This window comes from Clinocottus analis, unplaced genomic scaffold, assembly GCF_023055335.1.
Source record: "Clinocottus analis isolate CAN_PGR_092001 unplaced genomic scaffold, fCliAna1.0.p SCAF_4, whole genome shotgun sequence".
In the NCBI taxonomy this organism is placed as follows: Eukaryota; Metazoa; Chordata; class Actinopteri; order Perciformes; family Cottidae; genus Clinocottus; species Clinocottus analis.
Window position 1 is genome coordinate 12,967,112 of NW_027176153.1, and position 21,638 is coordinate 12,988,749.

The 21,638-nt window shown below is 40.4% G+C and overlaps 2 protein-coding genes across 2 annotated transcripts in view; both read right to left on the reverse strand.

Moving 5' to 3' along the window:
* Positions 1 to 70: 70 nt before the first annotated feature.
* arhgef16 (Rho guanine nucleotide exchange factor (GEF) 16) lies at positions 71 to 11,677 on the reverse strand. The gene is made up of 15 exons (XM_068597040.1): positions 11,557 to 11,677; positions 10,117 to 10,738; positions 9,603 to 9,654; positions 8,726 to 8,889; positions 8,252 to 8,308; positions 6,571 to 6,731; positions 5,142 to 5,294; positions 4,934 to 5,063; positions 4,157 to 4,231; positions 3,938 to 4,030; positions 3,571 to 3,722; positions 2,596 to 2,778; positions 1,752 to 1,822; positions 1,014 to 1,115; positions 71 to 883 (listed from the first exon to the last, which is right to left on the reverse strand). The coding sequence occupies exons 2-15, from the start codon at positions 10,669 to 10,671 to the stop codon at positions 744 to 746; spliced, it is 2,088 nt and encodes a 695-aa protein (XP_068453141.1). The 5' UTR covers positions 10,672 to 10,738; positions 11,557 to 11,677; the 3' UTR covers positions 71 to 743.
* Positions 11,678 to 14,511: 2,834 nt separating this feature from the next.
* The window catches only part of espn (espin), a 36,223-nt gene continuing 29,096 nt past the window's right edge, over positions 14,512 to 21,638 (reverse strand). The window contains exons 13-15 of the mRNA XM_068598118.1: positions 18,023 to 18,102; positions 16,449 to 16,460; positions 14,512 to 14,723 (exon numbers count right to left, since the gene is read on the reverse strand). Coding sequence (XP_068454219.1) covers positions 14,576 to 14,723; positions 16,449 to 16,460; positions 18,023 to 18,102 — 240 coding nt within the window. The 3' untranslated portion in view covers positions 14,512 to 14,575. The remainder of the gene's footprint in view (positions 14,724 to 16,448; positions 16,461 to 18,022; positions 18,103 to 21,638) is intronic.

A 21,638-nucleotide genomic window follows, 5' to 3' on the forward strand; every position in this document is an offset into this window, starting at 1 on the left:
ATTAGAATACAAACATTTAGACATAACCTTGTATAATGCAGTTTATAATTACTACATTGCCACAACAGAATTTACAATGTGGTCACTATTAATTTATTTTCCACCAGGATAACAAACCCAATGCAGCATCTTGAAATGACAAACACAATGTGATACAACATGAAATGCAACCAACATTTAGCACTATATTAAGTTACGCATCTTGAGCTTTGGTTAGGACTCATGAAAGCAATATGTATGCATTACAGTTCAAGCAACTTCTCATACAATCGTGTGTATACATACAAATTAAACTTTGTAGAGCCTAGAGTTTCTATTAAAACTTAGGCCTGAGGCTCATTTTTTTCACTACAGCAAGTTTCAATTTACATTCACACAAAGTACATGTACAGCAACATGATAGTGCTGTTCAAGTGAAGTGATCTGTTTGCCAGTAAGTCCAGCTATTGCAAATGTCCATTCTTTACTGGTGGCACATACAGAAGGTGAACAAAAACACCTTTTATACACAATTTTTGGTGGCACTATAACTTGACGGTAATGTTTTTAATTGGTTTGGACAGCGACAGAGTAACCTAAACCATGGACCCTGGTCATAACCTCATGGTCACATTGTATACATCTTAGACCATCGTTGTGTTGCTGACGGACACCTGACCCCTGTGTTCAGTATGTTTCTCAAGCAATGCAGTGTCGACAAACATTGTCACAGATGTCCACCCCCTGTACATTGAGTGAGTCACTTAAACGTTGGTCTCTTTGCGCAGACGCTTCATGCGTTGCATGTTGTGCTCGATGGCCGTGGGGTTGGTAATCTCTGTGGCACAGGTAGCAGGAAACCAGCCTCTCTCTCCATCGCGCATTCTCTCCCCATAGCACATGGCTAGGAAGAGCAGATGGTTAGCTTTTAGGCAGACATGCTTTTAAATGAATTACAGTAGACTGCTCACTGATGGAGCATCACGGTCTGGATGTGATGTTGTATTACAGCTAGAAGCTGAGTACATACACACCTTCCTCTTTCTGCAACACAATGACTAGCTCAGCCTGCTGCAGACCCAACTCATCTGGCTCTTTTGGCATGTAGGCTTTGGAGGCCTCATATTGTGGAAGACCTGAAAAACATTCCCATAATGCAATGCGATTCATGAAACAAAAGATTTTAACTGACATTTTTTCTGTATTTCAAGTTTTCTATATTGAAGCACTTTGTATGCGAGTCATCGTATTGATGAAGAATCAAGAAACCTGCTGTCTTTCTATAGAAACAACCTGTGCCACACTGAATATCTACAGCATATATTACTTCCTGGTACGTGTCATTCAGCGTGGAAAGACACACCTTTTGATAACATTGTCAAATACTAATATCTCTTAAAACAGTTACCATTACACAAACAGAAACTGATTGAATGTGTTCTTTATATGTATTTAGGTCAATGTAATCCCAAAAGGTAGGCTTCACATGGATCAAGACAATGTTGAGAAATAATCTGTCTGGAAAAGAAGGGAGCGCCTACGCAGCACTGATATGTTTGTGAATAAGATTGCATTAGAAATGGAAAATGAAAGCAAACCATCTGTTTTTTGTGCAACAAAGTGCCTTCCATAACAAATGAATAATTTACAAATAAAAAGCAATAGAACATTTGTCATTAATTACCTGAATTACTTTCAAAACTGATCAAGCTGAGAGTTTAAAGTGTTTTTCAAAGAATGTCTCCCTTGGTAAATAAAGCATGCCGACTTACCATCTCTACAAGTAAAGACTCCTGCCTGCTTGTGTTCAGTAAGAGCAACTATCCAGCGGGCCCGGTCCACCCTTGGCCACAGACACAAAGAAAAAAAAAACATATAACTCCAGAGCTAGTGTTGAAAAAGTTTGAAAAAGTATTGACACATGAAGTCTGTTTCTCATGAAAGGACTCAATGCACGGGAGCATTTAAGGTTTAAAACCTCTGTCAGTAGAGGGAGCCAGAAACCAAACATCAGATTTTGTTTGCGGTCAGGTTTTTCCAAAAGCTTTGAACTGCATTACTGAAAGTTGTGGTTCAATTTATGTCATGTTCTTGTTTGTACTTCACATATTAGCCTTTTTATTACTGTGTACTGGTCACCCTTAGTTGTACTGGGGCTGTTGCTAATTCACAAAAAAGCTTTCTACTGGTGAACTGGCAGGGCGCTTATTATTGTGAAGAAGTTGAAGGAAATGCAATGTGAAAAGCCCTGCAGGCTTTTTCTGTGATTTGGTACTATAGCCCTTCCAGCACATCCACGACAATGGAAAATACCTACAAGTCTTACACGTGAATGTGATTTTGAATTAAGCCCAATAAGACTACGTTTCCCAGAGAGCACCTTACCCATGTTCATCAGTATTCAGTGGTAGAAAACAAGATTACATTAGGATTCATGTATGAACCAGTATACGACAGTAAAAGATCTTCAGCAAAATGACTCAAATCTCCCTCCCTCCAGATGAAATAAAACTTTTATATACTCATATTACTTAAACTTTGAGTTTTACAAAAATCCCCACTTGAGGAATAACAACTGTACTTATTATGTACAGTTCGTGGCTGAGAGCACGTTACCTTGACTCGGCCACCAGGCACATCTGCTCCGCTCTGCCCTCACTGTTCTTGCTCATCTGCAGCTTGAATGACAGATAGTAGCTGCTCTTGGCAGGCGAAGTCGTTCGTCCTTCTGCCTCCTCCCCGACCTCCACCTCCACATTCTCCAGAGTGGCATAGTCCATCACCACGAAGCTCTCCTCGCTGGATAAACAAATGTTTTTTTTTTTATATACTAAAACTCCTATTTGGAGGTTTAGCTTTGATCAAATTGTGCATATTTAGAAATGACCGTTCGCACATTATACTGTAGCTAAACCTTGCCACTATTTTACTTTAGTGCATGTGTGTTTCAACGAACACATTTAAACCACATTCGTTAACAATCTGCAATAGCATTTTCTTGGTATTATCACCTGACGACTGGGTCACAGTGCCAACTTAACAACCTCCGAGAATGACTCCAGTGTTGTGAGCAGCTCCTTCCTCTGTGTTGACATTGTTTGCTTTCTCCCTAACTCAAAACAGAGGGCTGCAGTCCGTTGAGCTGCCCTGCTCAATACAAGATTGAAGAATCTCAAGTATGCGTGCACCACATCCATGCTCTTTGCTTTCTCTGTTCCCTTCCTCTAGTCATTTCAGTCCGTTCCTCATGTTTCATGCCTAGCAGCAGTTGGATCCAGTCTCAGAGAAACACGCACAAACATATTCATCTATTTGAATATGAAACTCCTGAAATGCTTCATAATCTGGTTGCGTTTTTCAAGTTTGTCTTCTCTAGACGCCCCATTTTAGGTTATTTTGTCTAAAGTGAGAGCAACTATTAGCTTCCTGCTCTGGTGACTTTGTTTCTCACAACTTACTACTCAACAGCTTAACCATTGTTGTTTACGTCAGACAGTTTGTTTCAAAATAATCCCCCCCCCTACCAAAAATTATTATTTTAGAATTAAAGTGCGAAATGTTCAAAACCAACTGTATTTCAGTCCCATTGACCTCTTCTTCTTGGTGACGATGAGTACGTCATTGAAGAGAAACAAGTAGTAGCTCCTGCTGCTGAACGCCCTCCAGATGCTGAGCTCTTCGGGGCTGAAGGCCACCTCGCCGCGCTTCTTCAGCCACCGCGATGACGACACCAGAGGAAATGGCTGTGAGGACACAACAGTTATCACTATATGTTCAGGTTAGTTCACTAAATTTTCATTACGACTACGTGACAGAAATAGCCCAAATCTTTATTCAGGTTCCGTTATGTTCCTCGCTTTTTCCATCGACATCTACGACTATAATTAGGCCCATTTAGTCAAACTCTGAACTCTATACTCACTTTCCTTAAAAGTGTTTGAGCAGGAACCAAACGTACCTTGATTTTACCAAAATCCATCTGTTTCTGGATGGTGTACATCTGCTCCGTTCTCTCCATCCGCTGAGCCCCATCATTGCAGCGGGTGACCAGCTGTTGAATTAACAATCGCAACAATGACATAATCATAATCGCGACCTAAAAAAAACACATCGACTTCATCGTCCACTCTCAAAAGCAAGATGGGGGATAAAGAGTGCTTTCTTAACATCTCTCTACCTTGCTGATGGCGTGCAGTGACCAAACAGCAGCAAAGTACTCTGCTGTCTTATCTGGAGTTTTCTGACTGATTGTCTGTGAGAAAAGAACAAAACGGTATGAAACTTAGTTAGTACCACTGTACATGCTAAGAAGCTCTATATTATTAACATAGTTGTACATGCACCTATGGACCTATGTACAGCGCTTTTCTAGTCTTCCGACCACTCAAAGCACTTCAACACTACATCACTCACCCATTCACACACTGATGGGAGAAGCCACCAGGCAAGGTGCCACATCAGTAACGTCAACCATTCATACTCCGTAGGCGCAGCTACGGGAACAATTTAGGGTTACGTGTCTTGCTTAAGGACACATCGACATGGGCTAGCGGCGCCGGGATCGAACCACCAATCCTCTGATTGAAATACAATCCTACTCACCACTGAGCCACAGTCGTCCATATATGCTACGTTGTAGCTGTATTTGTACAAATTTAATAAATTCTTATTATTTCACTCCCGAAAAAATGTGTCTCTATGATACATACATACATACAATATGTGTTAATGCCCTTTGTTTTAAGGTGCACAGGTTCCCATGCTTAAATGAATAACTCAATTTTAACAGTTATTTGACAGCCAATTGATGTACTTGGAAATAATGTGCTGAATGCCTACCTAAAATGGAAAAAGAAAAAAAAAACATATATACGTGGTCATCAGCATCCTATTTTCAGCAGCTATGCGCCGACCAATAGGTCGTTTATATAAGAAAGAAAAAGGTTAAACTGACATCCAGCAGCAGTGGGAGTCTGGTGACTCTCTGCATGGGAAGTATCAGGAAAGAGATCATAGGCAGGCCTCCACACTCGCTGCTCCCTTCAATCTGCTTCAGGGTCTCTTTGAAGGCAGTGTTGCTGGTCCTGACAGACGGAAACAAAGGATAAAGTTCAGCATCGTTTGTGGAAACTTACATCCCTACAGTTGGCTCTGCTACTCACAGCAGCTTCTGCAGCGTCCTTTGCTGGAACGTCTCGTTGGAGCAGTAGACAATGTAGGGCTCGAAGTGGTGGGCCGCGTGGTTCTGAACAATATCGCTAATGTCCCGAATCACTGGGTTGTCATAGTGACGCCGTTCAAGGTCCTCAAAAAAACTGAAAAAGAAAGAGGGGGGAGGGGGGGGGGTGAATGGAGAAGTGAAAAGGACTGATTTTCTCCTCCCACAGACGGATTACCTGAGCAGGACACACAGCTGCGCGAGTGTGTTCAGGTCAAACTGAACGTGGTAATTTCTGGTTGTTTGTATGTGATAATGACACTCGAGCATCAACATGCAGATTAATTTAGCAGCTTTCTCTTTACAATGGTACCGCAATCTAATCTAATATGAGCTAGAACTTTCTGTACCTACACACCGTTAGCTAAAACGAAGGCGCCCTACTTCATTTAATTCAATGGACTCCAAAAAAATGCACTTCAGAATAATCTTGAAAGGACACAGACTGATTATTTCAAGCTGTCAATACATTAAAATATAAAACCTATGCAAACTTTAACTTTCTACAATAGGATCCAGGTGAACACTTCTGCTGAAGCATTGAAAATGCCTTCCATTATTACCATTATTATAACCATGTCAAGGACTTTCAGCCCTGCCTTTGCTAAGTGCCTTTTTGACAAAAAGAAGTAAAATGACACCTGGAAAACAGCCCAACCCAGGAAGCAATGGCAGTACAAACATTCAAACACAGATACTATAAGTCAAACCCTATAGGAGCACTGATAAACCTCTGCCTTCTAATTCAATACATCCTGTTATACTTGTAAACAAAAAACAACTGGATTAAAGACAGGTCTTCTCTTGCTGCTAAAACTTTCGATTTCCATTCAAATGTATGCCGAGAGCAATGCACAAAGCAACAGTTTCCCTCAAGCACATTATCATCTTAAAGCCCGGTAATAACAGTCAGAGCAGTATAACCAGTTTGGCTAGCGTGTATTAACATGTTGACGGAGCCTACAGGATTCAAAAGACATAGTGAGGGAAAACACTCGACCTGCAACTTAAAAACACCCATGGTCTGCTTCAAACCCCATCTGTTTAAAGACAGTTATCTGTTTGTTTGTGCACTTTATTTCAAATGTTATATTATATTGTAAATGGAATTGCACATTTAATATGTTCCTATTTCTTGCACTGCGTTTATTCTCTAATGTTATGGACCACCCACTATGACAAATTCATTGTATGTGAAACATACTTGGCAATAAACGGTTCTTAATTCTGATCTCTGTAAGAATACAACGTTAAAAACCATTTGATGTGAAGCCCCATTTACAATCTGTAGAGACTGTATGTAGATGACAGCATTAGATCCTGTTTACGAAGCGCTGGCACCAGTTTTACAAGACAGACAATGTTGCACCTACCGTTTGCTGACTTCCTGAATGACAGAGATGTTAGAGAAGAGGTGATGGTACTCTGTCGCGGTCATCGTTTTCTTCAGAGCTTCGCTACTCTTGAAGTGACGTACCAGGATGCCCAGGCTGTGCAGGTACGAATGCTCTGATGTGATGATCTCAAAAATGGCCTGTCAAATAACCACCCACCCACACACACACACACACACACACACACACACACACACACACACACACACACACACACACACACACACACACACACACACACACACACACACACACACACACACACACACACACACACACACACACACACACACACACACACACACACACACACACACACGATGTTGGGGAAAAATAAATTTATATCAATTCTGTAACTCATCTATAGCTTGAAACCTGTTCTACTGAGCCAGGAGTGTTTACATTGCTGGAACACATATTGATTCTCGCACCTTATCTAACGTTCAGAATCCATATGAACTGGCAGGTCAAACATGCTATCTTCGGCGGTGGAGGACAAAGTGTGTCCCTCAGACCTGTATTAAAGATCCACTCACACTCGAACTGGGTCAGACTTCTTTGATCCAAACCGGGTGGAGGAAGTCCATCCCCATCGCAGCTGAATAGCATACTATGACTTCTGTTTGTAATCATTGTTTGATGACTATCCCCACAACTTATCCTGTTATAAATATTAAAGACAAATGAGCTTAAGATACTTTTGATTTCCCACATGGAAATATCCACTACATAGGACAGTAGGATTGTTTTGAAATGGAGAGCTTAATAACCTCTGCTGACAGTGGGCAGGACTTGAGGTGATCTTACACACTACTTAACGTCGTAAAAAGGTGAGGTGGCTCAGGCAGGAGCAAAGGGCTCTGCCTGAGCCACCTCACGTGGCATGAGCTAAGCTAAATCAACAACACGACTTCCTGAAAATCTCCCGCCAACAGTTCAAAACGTCACAAAAGAGTAAGACATGATTGTGTGCCTCGTGGACCGGGTAAATTTGACAAAACACGGCTCTGTGTTAACACGGGGAGACAATTTTTCGCAGGTCACATCTTCCTAATATTACAGCATGCGGTAAAGCAGTAGTTTTGGTTCATCTCAGTTCGACCCCAACCTCAGGAAAATGCTTTCTTTTCTTCTTTCCTAAAAAGAGGCATTAAAATGGCCGTGGACGCTGAAACTAAACCCTGAAGGTTCAAAAGAGCAAGACAAGCACCCGCTGAGCACACAGACCGAGTGTGATCTCACTGGCAGGGTGTGGCTGTATTTAAGTACCGCAGCTCACACAGGGTGGACCTTTGGTATTGACGCAACATCTGTTGTTGGACTGCGTGTAAAGACGCACTACAAAAAAGGAGAAATCCACCAGGAGATAGTGGGATGAATTTTTTTTTTTTTAAGGCATATTGTTATTTAACAGAACGCCCGTATTATGAATTGGAAGTCTGTTTTTACGTGGGTGGGATACTTTTCAGTTCCATTATGGGAAATGTATGATACTGTGTTTTCGGAGCGTGATCCATTGCTCACGCTCTGCCTTTGAGCTGCATCATTGCTGTCCGGCTTCCTGCAGCACATTAAAGCTCTTCTAGGACATGACTGTCGGCATACTTGATACGCATACACACATATACACACACACACACACTCAGTCTCACTCTCTTACCTCTTGTCTTTTTCTCTCCTGAGGCGAGATCAATGTCAGGATACCTGTGTCCTTCACCTTTGTGCAAGATAAAAAGAAAAACTTTTTTTTTAAACTATACATTTGCATTTTTTCTTTTATTTTGAAAATTGAAAATTGTAAAGAACTATTGCCACGACTCCAGCCTGTGAAAAATCTGTGTGGGTATTCCGACACCTAGAGCAAACTCAGCCAGCACAGGGTCATGGAGTGTGGGAGTATATGCACTAACAAAAACATTCAAGAAGATTTTTATATTGCACCCTTTTAGATCAAATAAAAAGCTGTAATTAAGAATTAAAAAGGATATTTGATTAGAAGACAAACACGTTGGCTGTCAGTGTCCTCTGATAGAAATAGATTCATGTTTTTGTCAATTCAAACACCTTGTCCAAGGCAGCACCTTTTTGTTTCCCTCAACCTCCCCTTTAATGCTCAGCGCAGTAAGAAGTTTACCTGAGGGAGCTGGCTCCAAGTGAGCTGTGTTGGCCGGTAGCTCTTTACCACGATGCCCTGGTCCTCCACAGGATGCTCCACCACCACAAAGTCTTCCAGCAGCTCATCCTGGTTGGTGGGGTGCAGCCCTCGCTCACGGATCTCCTGGTAGAGTCGCGGAGTAGCTGAGGATTACACCAACATCAACAAACACTGCTTAAGTTCCAATTCATTGTCTCATGTGATGAGTTTGGAATAGGAGCAGGAAAAACACGTTGCAAATTCCTGAACAGCCCAATTTAAAAGGGTGAAAGGACCCGGTTTCTAAACTGAAATCTCTATCTTACAAAGGACTTACGCATGAAGGATCCTGATGTTATTCACCAGTAAGTATGTTGAATGAATTTAAATAAGTTAATTGTAGGTATTTGTTGTTTGTTGTTACTGGAATGACACTGAGACCATTTAGGTCACAGGTTTCATTCTCAGAGTTTAAATGAACAGGTAAAAGATGATTCCTTTTGGAGCAGCAGCCGCATTGAGACATCAGCCTAACAGGTGGACACACAACTCGTCAATAAAACGTTTTCAAGTCTGCATGATCATACCTGGAAGCTTACTCAAAATCATACTTGGAGAAGTGGCACTGTCTGAAGACACAGGACATCAACAGTTCAGACGTAACAATCTGGTATTCAGCAGGAGTGATTTCCTGTTCTGTCCTCTCCTGTTGCCTCAAGGGAACTTGTATAAGCTATGTCACAGATTTGATTGTATCCATGTGTTGTTATTATAATTTTCAATGAAAAAAAGACAAATGTCCCTGTTATTTCCCATCTATTTGTAGTTTGATAGCCACATTTAGGGAAGTGGACAGAGTGACACATAGGGAACATACCATCTTTGAATGACCCACGTTGATTCTGGTTCCTCTTTCTCCCCAGGGTTCGCTGTGGGGGAGACAGCAGTGCGGTCTGAGTTTCACGATGTGGATGCGCCTCAATAATACTCAGCTTTTTATTTGATTTTTCAAACATCTCATTCTCTCTTCAGCACTGCATCATTCTTTCAATTCTTCAATGTAGCATTTTTCAGTACTCTCGTAAAAACACTTTTAGGTGTGGAAGATAGGAAACGGTTGTGGAAAGACGACATCATCACTATGACTAAAGGAGAATTTGACAGAAGTCCCTGCCAATGCTATCGGCTGTGCTGGCTGTAACCCATGAAGCTTTTAGAAGGACAAAACTGCATCACGTCTGTGTTCGTCTTAAGAACAAAACTGAAACCAAACTCGCCACTTTCATTTAGCCAGTGGCTTCTGGTCGACCTCAATTAGTGAACACGTGTAATATCCAACAGATAAGTGCAACTGCAACGCAACGACGAAATAAATGGTCTAATCCCTGTACCTTACGTCCAGGGCTGCGAGCTGGACCGGGACTGACTGCTCGGTCTTCTCGGACGGGTTTCAGCGTGGCTGCGGCCGCTTGTCCCGACGCCATGGCTTCAATGTCCAGGCTGGTCACAGCCGCTCTGTACGACTTGTTCCTGCGGTTCCTCCTCAGAGCAAAGCCATCTCCATCACTGTCATAATCCTCCCAGGACACATCTGGCCCCTGCGTTGAGTGACGGCTCCGGGTCCCGCTGTTGGAGTTCTCCAGTCCCACTGGGAACGTCACCACGGTGGTGTGGTGGCGGACTTTAGGACGGCTGGCTAAATTCTTGGGAATGAGCTGGTGGGTCCCAACCTTCCGCGCTGCAGGACTCTGGGTGCTTAAAACCACCAGCTGAGGTACGACCGTCCTGTCTACGACATCTTCCGGGGGAGTGGATGTTTCAGATTGGGTTGTGGTGGGGCTTTGTGGCTGGCGGCAGTCATCGCCGGGCTCAGATATATGGAGCTCTGTGGAGAAGTGGTTCTCCAGAATTCGAGGGGCCTGGTCGACCCGCTGGCTGTGGGACATGGTGTCCTCCCACCGTCACCTCGGCCCGGTCTACTGAGATCTTCAGCACCTACAACATTGACCGAGTCTGAAGATAAGGGACAGATAGACACAAGAAGGAAGTCAGACTACAGGCGGGGGAACATGTATAAACTAGCAGCTTAGATGGAGACGTGGGGAAAACAACAGAGGTAATATAAGTGTCAATACTCTGGATGACCCTCAAATACCACCAGTGACCTGCAGTGGGGCCCCCAAATGTCATCCCATCGAAGAAGGGGAGCCTAACCCGTGATCCAATTGCTCACACACACACACACACACACACACACACACACACACACACACACACACACACACACACGCGCGCGCGCGAAGCAGCCAGTTGTGTCCGTCCTCAAACACATATCAAGGGACACAACCCGTGACTCAGTGCTCACTCCCACTGCCACTGCACTAGCCCACACAAAAGCACACAGAAAGACCTGCTTCAGAAAATCTGTGCGCTACAGAAACTACATAAAAATATTTTTTTTTAGAAAAATAAATCCCACTTTTTCTCTGATAAATACTCCTAACCTGCCATGTGCAAAGAGTGTTATGTCAAGTGCAGGCACACAGTGCCTAACTCTTATAAACTCAACATTATAGCGACAGTCTTGACATTGCTTTCATGACAGAGAGTGGCAATATAACAATAGCAATAGCTGCAGTTTTAAAATGCACACTATTATAACACCGAGTGTAAATGTCTCTGTCCAGTCGCAGTCTGAATTTTCCCCAATAACTTCACTGCCGAACAGACGGATTAGGGTGGGAACTAAAATGTCTGCCTCGCATTCCCATGGTTCATAACAGTGAGGTGAAACGCAGTTAAATAAATATTGAATTTAACAACTGCCTTACCTGTGTGAGCTGACCGGACACACAGCAGCCTTCTGACTAAACGAGCCTATCACAAGTGAGTCCGGCGGGGTTTCAGGGAGCTGCTGGTCGGTGCAACTTCAGCAGCAGACGTGGTCCTCCTCCGCTCCACTCGGGCACATATTTCTTCTTCTCCACTCACTTCCTCCTCGGTTCGCAGGCGCCTATTAAGCCGTCCTGCCTACGTCACTACAGGTGAGCGTCAATCAATCACAGACAACTGGCGGTGAAAAACCGCATTATAGTTTGGATTTACGCAGGTCTACTTTACAAATCAACATGGCCACATAAATACATTCATTTATAAAAGTAAAATAAATTAAACGCATTTTAAAACGGCGGGTTGAGTTAGAGTTGACAACATATTTTAATCATTTTGTAAATACAGAAAGATAACATGTTATTTTCACATTTATTGTTTAAATCTCTAATCAATGTACTTCTGTTTCTTACTCTGATGTTTGTTGACGTCCTTTTTATCTGATTGGTGACAAATAGTTTTTCATCTCCCTCTGGTGACAAACTGGAGAAACTACAGCCCCGTCACTGATTAATTTACACCAGACTCTGGATGACACATTTAAGGTTTCAAAAGTGTCTGAAACCCTCTTGCATGTAGGGTCTGCAGGACTTTTGTGTTTGTTTGTTTGTTTGTTTGTTTGTTTTCATAGTTATTTGTTTATTGCATATTGACATTTTTGTTTTGTTACTTTACCATTATTATTATTTTGCCACATTTAGTATTCATTTAAGTTAAAAAACCAGTATGTCATTTTCTAAAGGCATAAATCCCTCTATAATTTTGTACAATACACTAGCACAACGTCCTTAAAATTACCTCCTTTATTTGGAAGCTTTTAGGTTGGATTTGTGCTTTTTCTGTGTTTCTGAGGCAACATAAACACACTCTGAAGTTGTATGGTGATTAAAGATTTATTGTCTTTATTTTAAAATATAATTATACATGAATTAGCCAACATTCTATTCAAGCAAGGCTGAGACATGTAATATAATGCAATATGGAAACAATGAAACAACAAAAATCTGAGAGGGTCACTATATACAGAGTTTTAATATATGTATATATATATTTATATTTATATATAGAAAATCAAATGGCAATGATGTTTACATCATTTTTAATTCCAACATCATATGGCATCCAATGAAAGGGAATTTTAATATTTCCAAATGATTCCCCAACCAGGACCATGTCTTTCATAACATGCTGTGTACGCTTGATACCCGACAGCTGCAAAAATGTACATCCAACATAAATGTAGTGAGAATATGTTCTGTATGTGGGAACGCTCAGCAGGAGTCATCCAATTGTGAGCTTCAGTTAAATCTCACAGATTCATTCCCTGTTATATTTCAAATGTTACTCACAAACACACACTCAATACATCTTTCCCACATTTCAATATTTAACTCCAAATTGATGAACCCAAGCTCAACAAGTGTGTCAATCATAGGAGTGTTTTGAAACCTGGAACTGGAAGGAACAGTTTTGAAATTATAAATACAATTTGCTGTATAATTAACAACCCTTTGTTATCAGTTCTGTCACAAAAAAATGTGAATTATAAAATAAAATCTGTAAGTCTGGTTCATCTTATTATAAATAGATGCTTGAGTATTGCAACTGGACTCTTCATACGTGCTCCTGCAGATTATGAATACACAGCAGAAATGATCTAAGCAACAATGCATTTCAATGCTACGGCTGTTTCTGGCAGACAGGGAGCAATCTGTATTCTGTAAGCAGATCGGCTCATCAAAGATTTATCCTCCAGGTTAGTGGGGAGAAGGCCGGAACAAGACGCAGGATGAACTGAGGTCTTTTCTCTGCCTTTGCAATATTCTGTGTGCAGATGAGGCATTTAGATGCTGCTCTTCAAATGTGCATGGTGTTGTTGTTATTTTACTTTGAAAGGCCATGTCCAAAAGTAAACCTAGCAGGATTGTTCATACATTGTTTCTCTTTTGTTTTGCGCAGAAATTCCAGGGTTCTGGGTTCAAATGAGCTTAATAATACACGACAACATGCTCGATACACATTATGCAACACATCCACGCCACAATTCACATTCGTGATCACAATAGCTTAACATTTAGGTCACATATAGAAAAATTTTAATTGGTCCATTTTTCCATTGATATTTTGTAAAATAAAATTTGCACAGCTACATAATCTTTACATTATTTAAAATATCATATATACCAATATTCAAAATCCACGGAGAAATGATAACACACTTATCTAAAGAAACAGAGTTAGTTCAAGCAGTGTTACAACTCTGGCAGTAAAATTAAGTCATTTAGAAAGTGCTTCTATGAGCTTGAAAAATCCCATGACTAAGAATGCAACATTATAAATATATGATATTGTCTACATAAAGGGGGCCTTAGCTGCTCCCAGGTTTAATAAGCAGTTGCAGAGTATGTCCACACCACCTTCAGATGACACACCTGTAATATAGCTACTTTCCCGTTTATTACATATCGGTGAGGATAGCTAATGGAGGGAAAACAAACATGCAATGGCCCATGGCAAAAATGCTCACAAGTAGCCCCTTTCAATCTATCACACACCTCTTTGTTTGAGTAACTCTTCTATGGGAAATAGCTGCGATTGAAAGTGAGTATAGATACTACAGATAACCTTAATTCAGTTAAGGACACATGCATTCATAGCAAGTGTCTTAAGCGAGGAGAATCAGCACATGTCATATTTATTGTTAGCACTAACAGACCAAGAGTTTGTGTCAATGAGACTTTCAGGGGAGGCATTATGTCACCCACGCTGAGCCTCAGAGCCGATGTGGACATCAGCAACTGGTCAGCATGGTCCTGTGTTTCTGGAGGTCGAAGAGGGAACAAGCTCTTCCCCGCTGTCCAGTGTACAGTGCAGGGCGGAGGATCGGGGATGGGGAGGTGTTCAGTGAAGGCCTTGGGGTGGGTGTGTGAGGGTGGAGGTTGGAGGGGGAGACGGCCCAGTTCACTGTTTGGCTACATCCCCTTTCTTCAGAATGATCTGTCGCTGCCAGGGGGCCAGCTTGGTCTCGTCGTAACCCAGCTTGCGTAGTCGCTCCAGCTCCGTCTTCTCCTCCATCTCTTTCACCTGTTTGGCCTGCTGCTCCACTTGTCTAGACGCACCCATGAAGAGAGGTGGACAAACAAAAATAGAAGTTAGAATTGTAATGGAAGCTTTCTTGAGGTTTTCTTCAAAAGAGAATTGGTTAATAGGCCTTCTAAAAAACAATCTCACATTGAACCAGCTTATATATTACAATATAGATACAATAGGGACTTTAGTTTACCTCTAGTGTGTCTCTTAGCCATGCATCTTGTTATTATTTTTTGGACATTACCATGCTACATTGATTTCCTCCCAGTCAGCTGCAAAAGCATTAAGGTCAAGCACTGATGTTGAGTGATAGAGTCTGGCTCGTGTTGGTGGTGTGGTGTTGTTGGTCAGTCTAGTTCTTCAAAGACAAACTGGGAACTGGAAAACACTATGGACATGCGCAGGAGCACTATCATGGTAAAACTAGAGAGTGCCTTAGTCTTAAAGTTCGGCTTAACTAACGCTGCATTAAGATGTCTTTTCACTGGAACCAGAGTACATTACCCTTATCATAGAAGGGGCTTTGTGCTGTGTGGTGGACTACTACGGTGTCCACATACTACTTTTGGCCATCCAGCGTATTCCATACACAGTACAATTGTGTAGGGAAATTATTCTGTATGTAGCTCCAGAAAGCAAATAACAAATAGAAAAAAGTGAATAACCAGAAGCCAACATATATTATATGCACAAGCTACACATGACTTTTCATGGCAGAAGTGTCCCAGGAAGCCATAACTTTGAGCCAGCATGCACCTGGAGCAACTCACCTGAATGGAATGCAGTCATTTTTTTAACCTTATCAATTAGCATACACCTGTGCTTTTCTTGCTCAGAGTTGCCAGCATGTCTGCTGTGACAAATGTGTAATTGAACACTGAGGTCAGCAGGGTGAAGAAACACAAAAATATTGTGAATTGATGTCACTCCCACGTGGGAATAATTAGGAAAACGCTTAACATTGTAGCGGCAGTTGATTGAACCCGTAACACCAAGCATAGTAATATAGTAGTCAGCTATGCTAAGTTAACTGCCCTAACGTTCTAAAACACAGCAATGTTAGCTACATATTTAGGTTACTTTTGTATTTGTAGAGTTTAGACAACACTTAGACAGATCTGCCATTACTTATTCCACAATGCAACCTATACCAGCCGGCTTTCAGATTATTTTAAGGCTCCAAAACACAAATGTGTATCGTGGTGTGGAGGACTGGGAGCAAGTTTACGATGTTAGCATGCGCCTAGCCATAGTGGCTGTTAGCTCATCTGTGAGAGCAAAAAGAAATAACTTTGAAGACTTAGCAATTCATCTTTATTCTTCTATGTACATTTTAATGTAAAATAACATCCGTCCGTCTTATTCCTCAGTAGGGTACATTTTGTAAAATGCAGGCCAAACATGACTATAAAGGGACGTTAGCCTTTTATGTTACAATAACAACACTTAATGGCATGCCACTTCCTCTGAACTTTTGTTTCTTCTTTTTCCCTTTAGGTTGTATCATAAACTTAGCTAGTTCCTAGGGTTTGGCAGTTAATATAGATAAGAAAATAGGTTAATTAGTAAATATATACTGCATATGTTTTCTGTGGTTTAACATTGTGTCAGTTCTGATTTATATAATAACTCTGACTGTAATGTTCTACCCAGACAAGTTTATCACCTCACCGTGACATAATTGTTCACTAATCATCAAGATGAATGTAAATACTATTGTGTGGAATAAATAAGGTTTTCTTACCTTTTTTGTTCCCTGTCACATCAGGAGGACATAAGCACAAGAAGAAAATGTGTATATATTTGAACTGGCAACAAAAACGTATTCAATGAGTCAAAGCAAGTATTATTAGACCGACCAATGACAAAACAAAACGGGGAAAGTTATACAATCAACAGTAAGTGGAGATGACTGTAATGAAACACTTATATACGCTATTCAATAAATAAGAAATATCTCTCTAAAAAGATCAACACAATGTTTTATACAATAATAAAGACAGATTAAGACTGGAGCACACACTTTTATAGAAGGTTGTAACAGGACAAATTTGTGCTCTTATCTTCCAGACCTCTCACGTTCTGTCATCGCATAATCAAACAATCTTCAGATAAAAGACATCGAATACTGTAGGCCAAACCTGCATGCCCCCCTCAAAACACTTTTGTTTAGATTTAACACTTAGACTCTAGTGCTGATACCCTAGATTTAAAAATCTCATCCTCATCTAAATAGACACTGGTCACCTTTCCCTTCAGTAAAACTTTGCTTACACTATCTTAGCAAATGACATGTGTCTGTACCTCAGTAAACTGTACAAACCACAGATTCAGTTATTGCTGCAGTTACAATAACAGGAAAGAGGCTTTTCACTGTATGTCTTCGTACTTTACAGCCAGCACTGGTGCCAGAAATGCTAGATCTGGCATCAGACACAAGATTTTGAGTTCCGCTGTGAATTAGCGGATTTCTTTGACGAGAACTCGTCTTGAAGCTAACAGGCGTCAGGCAAAGCATGAAATACTGCGAATAAAATGGATCGGTACAATAGTGTTATCTAGAAGGACCTCTCACAGTGCAAAATCATACCATTCAAAACTGAATGCTCAAAAAGCTGAAACACTTCACATAAACACAATATACACCTTCTCTTGTGTCCATGGGTTCATTCCATCTGGAATATATGGGATATTATGGTAGTGTAATGGTGCAGGAAATGTTTTCTTAGTCCAACTTAGTCTAGTATTGTTTGAATGTCTCATCTTATCTGAACATTGGCCACAAAGAGATACACTTGTTAATCATAATGGTATAAAATGTATACCTCCTTTAAGATCCTGCATTATCTTACACTGTAATGCATCTCAAGATTGTATATAAAGTTTACTTCATGTATACAGCCTTTGGATGAGAAAATATTGATAAAACTTTGCAGAAACGGTGTAATGCTATTACGTCAGCACCAAATAAATCTCTTGATCCTTTCCAGCCTGTTGTTAAATATAATTCAGGCTCAACTACAGTCTAGAGAGAATCCTCACCAGTAAAGTACCTCGGCTCAGTCTACCTCAACAAATGGGCCTATATTATGTCTAAAAATTGGAAAGACATACAGGATTATGGTACAAAGACTGGTCATTTTAGCATGAACCTCCCGTTCTTTCTTCCAAGTTTATCTTTGTTAAGAGACATCCAAACACCCAAACATATTTTAACTCAATGAGCGCAATCTCTCCCTACTGCCCCAGGATATAATAAATATGGTACAAGATAAGACAAAAAACGGACGTGCAGAGCAATACAGCTTCCTTACTCACCTCTCTTCATCCATTTTCTTCTTCATCATGTCTCTTCTCCAGGCCGGCATCGAGGCCAGGCGTGAAGCCTCCTCCTCATCCTGTCGAGGGACAGAGGGGTCAGGGGAGAGACAGAGATAGGGGCCCACGCCAGTCAGTAAAGAATTTGATCTTTAACAGATGAAACTATTAGAACAATACAAATAACCGAAAACACAATTTAATTGATGTTAAATGCAATAAACCGTCTCCCACAGTTATGTATTGCATCAAACAATTCACATGTGTAAAACAAAGTCATTAAACACTAGATTTTAAATACTTACATCAATTTGTGTTGCAGTAAAATGTCTTTTCCATGGTCTTACTCTGCAAAGTTATTTACTCAATAAACCTGCTTACTGAAACTTGAGTTACCGAGGGTTTCAAGGTGGTTGTAATGCTTAAGGAAATTATGTCAAGGGCTTTAAAAACCTCAATCAAAGATGGTATTGATGTGCTTCATGCTTGCAGTCTCGCATAAAGCCTCTCTACAAGCTGTAGAGAGCAGGAAAACACCTGCATAGAAAAACTGTAATGAAACGTTAGCTCAACTTATTAGTCCAGCATACACATTCTCAAATGCCAAAACTTTGACAAATGGCCTTTATAGAAATGTGTATATAGAGCATATAGCGTACTGTATAAACAGATGTATGTACTCACGACAGCAAATAGAGCACACACACACACACACACACACACACACACACGGACACACACAAACAATAGGTTCTCTTCTCCTATTTCTGTAAAACAAGATAATGGCTTTAAAATCGAACGGGACTCTGTTTTACAGGACATTTTCGCAGATGGCGATTACAAGTGGTAACTGGATCTTTTTCTCTCTTTCAGGCTGTAATCGGAGGTGGGGTGGGTGGAGAGAAAGAGGGCAGCAATCTTGGATTTCTCATCTTCACCTGACAATATAGATTACCCTTTTGCATTCCTCTGACTGAAGCATTTCACTTGCCCTGGAAAACATTATCCCACGTAACATTATATACACAATTCATATTTAATGACTCCCCCGGGAATAGAGGGATAAAAAATAAATCAAAACAAAAACTTGCGGATTTTCTATGAAGAACTGTGATTGTTGGTTGTATTGCTACTGGAACAACTGTTAATTACTACTTTTCATCGTTAAAGATGTGTTTGTTTCTTACAAATGGTTCATATACACTATTTAATACCAGCTATGTTGTACGATCAGCAGGAAAAGAACACAAATAACTGCACTATTATAGTGTTACATACCAACTTGTGTAAGTAGTTTATCAGTGACTTTAACTTATAAGCTGAGCAATGTTACTGTTATGCACTGCCCATTTAACTTGCATTTAATCAGTCACATTGACATTAAGATCATGAATGAACTCATCTGCCCACACAAAGGAGGACGTCTTTTAGAGGGAACTACAGCACTGAATGGAGATCAGATGAACATGGTGAAAACATGCAAACTCCACACAAGATTGGACCCGTCCTGTTAGAAATGAAGTTCTGTCACCAGCTTTTACTCAATGGAACTCAAAAAGGTTATTCGTTTTTGTGGCAGGCTCATGTCTTCCTTTGTGCCAACAAACTAAATCTGTGTGAGGCAGAGGGTGTAGCCAATACATTGCAATAGCCTGGCAAGCATCTATTATGATCAATAATAGATGCAATATAACTTGTTGTTGAGCTATTGGTTTCCTTTGAGGAAGAAGTTCTGAATTCACGTTTATCAGCCACATTTATATTGTTAATATTAGTAAAAGGGATGTTGACGTTATCTGCCTTTGCTTATAGCAAAGGCAGATAATTTGTTATTATATTTGAGAAAGCATGTGTCGGTAGTTGGTGCCAACTAGCATGTTAGTTAGTTTATTAGCGACTCGTATTTTGTGCTTGTGGGTCGTCATTGGTCTTGACATTGGCATTGCAAGTCTTGTTCAATCTTGATTCGGATACAGGCGAGAATGGGATGTCTATGTTCTGCCTGAGCAGTCCTCTGCTTGAATCAACTATAAACACTTAAACAATCTGTTACCAGTGTTGTCTAGTATAGTTTTAAGTTTAATGAAATCTTTCCATTTGGTTTCCTAGACAATTAAGTCAATATCAAAACAACAAATGTAACTTTGTTATTTTATATTTGCTTATTGTCTGGACTTACCAATTGCATATGTGAAAGCAGTACTGTAAATACAAATATTTGACCTTGTGCAAGCTTGGTCGATCAAAAGTGAAACGAATGATCGTTCTATACACGATTCCCACAACTTCAATCTAGTCTTTAAAACATTTACCTCACACTCTATGTTGTGCAATTTACATTCACCAAATCTGAAAAAAATACTGTACATAAATACAAATCTATGTATAGGCCGTTAAGTTTACCAGCTGACTGCCTTCCTTGGACTGTGAGTTGATAAAGATTCACTGTAACCTCCTTATGGCTCCTGTAAGCCACACATAGCATGACAGCGGGGGGTGCTAAGAGGGTTATTTGAAGGTAATCTTGAAGCAACTGAAGAGACGCTATGAGAATAGTGTGGTTCTTCACTGCGGCGAGTCTGGCAGCGAGGATTACGCAATCGTTGTTAGGCAATGGTGATTTAAAAGGTATTCATTTGGATTCATCTGGATCTGCATTCAGATCATTTAAATATTATGTTGGCCATGTTTTTCAGTTGAGTAACCACAAGTAGAAGGTTTTAGGAAAGAACGACTGAACTCATGTAATCACAAAAATGTGGAAACTTTATTTCTAACAGGGATGTAGAAACCAAATATTAAAGGATTAAAAATGTAAATTATGGAAAGCTTGAACAGATCTCTCAACAACAACCAAATTATGAACAGAGTAACAAAAACGAAGGAAGAAAATCCTTGATGTGAAGTTAATTTAGTTGATAATAGCTTTGTCAAGGGAAGGCTTAGATTTGTTGAGAGAAATTTGCATTTCTTTGCATATTTGAGTTGTTAATTACTAAAAAAAAAGGCTAAATGAATATGTTTCTTCAAGCCTTGCATTTACCATTCCTGTTAATCTTTGTTGTCTATACTGGCACACATTGGACAAACAAAACCACACAGTCTCTGGCTTAAAGACAAGGGCCATTTGTGAACTACAAAGTAACCATAAACTTTTGCAAACCCACTAAAGACCTTGTTTCATTGCTTTTAATTTCAAACAACAACAATCCTTTGAAAACCTTTTAATGTGTTTCCCCCTACTGGGTATCAAGAATGAATTTATTAGTTTTTATCAAACTGTCAGTATTTTATTTCTAGTTTATGTCAAACCAGATACTCTCTGGAGTTCGACTTTGAAGTGAGTCCATTGTCTTTCTGAGATGGTGAATCACTGAGTATCCAAAGTGTGCAGCGTTTTACCATTTATGTCCTTCATACAAAGATGTTGTGAACAAACACACTTCATGACCTTTATGGCGTGTGCCACGGCAGTCAATCATATTAGATTAAAAAAAAGCTCTTGGACTCAAAATAAATATTTTTCGCAAATTTGTCATCGTATGCTTTTCTTTTCATCAACTTCACCATATACAAACAGTGAAGTCAGTACAGCTACGTTGATGCTCTTTGCTTT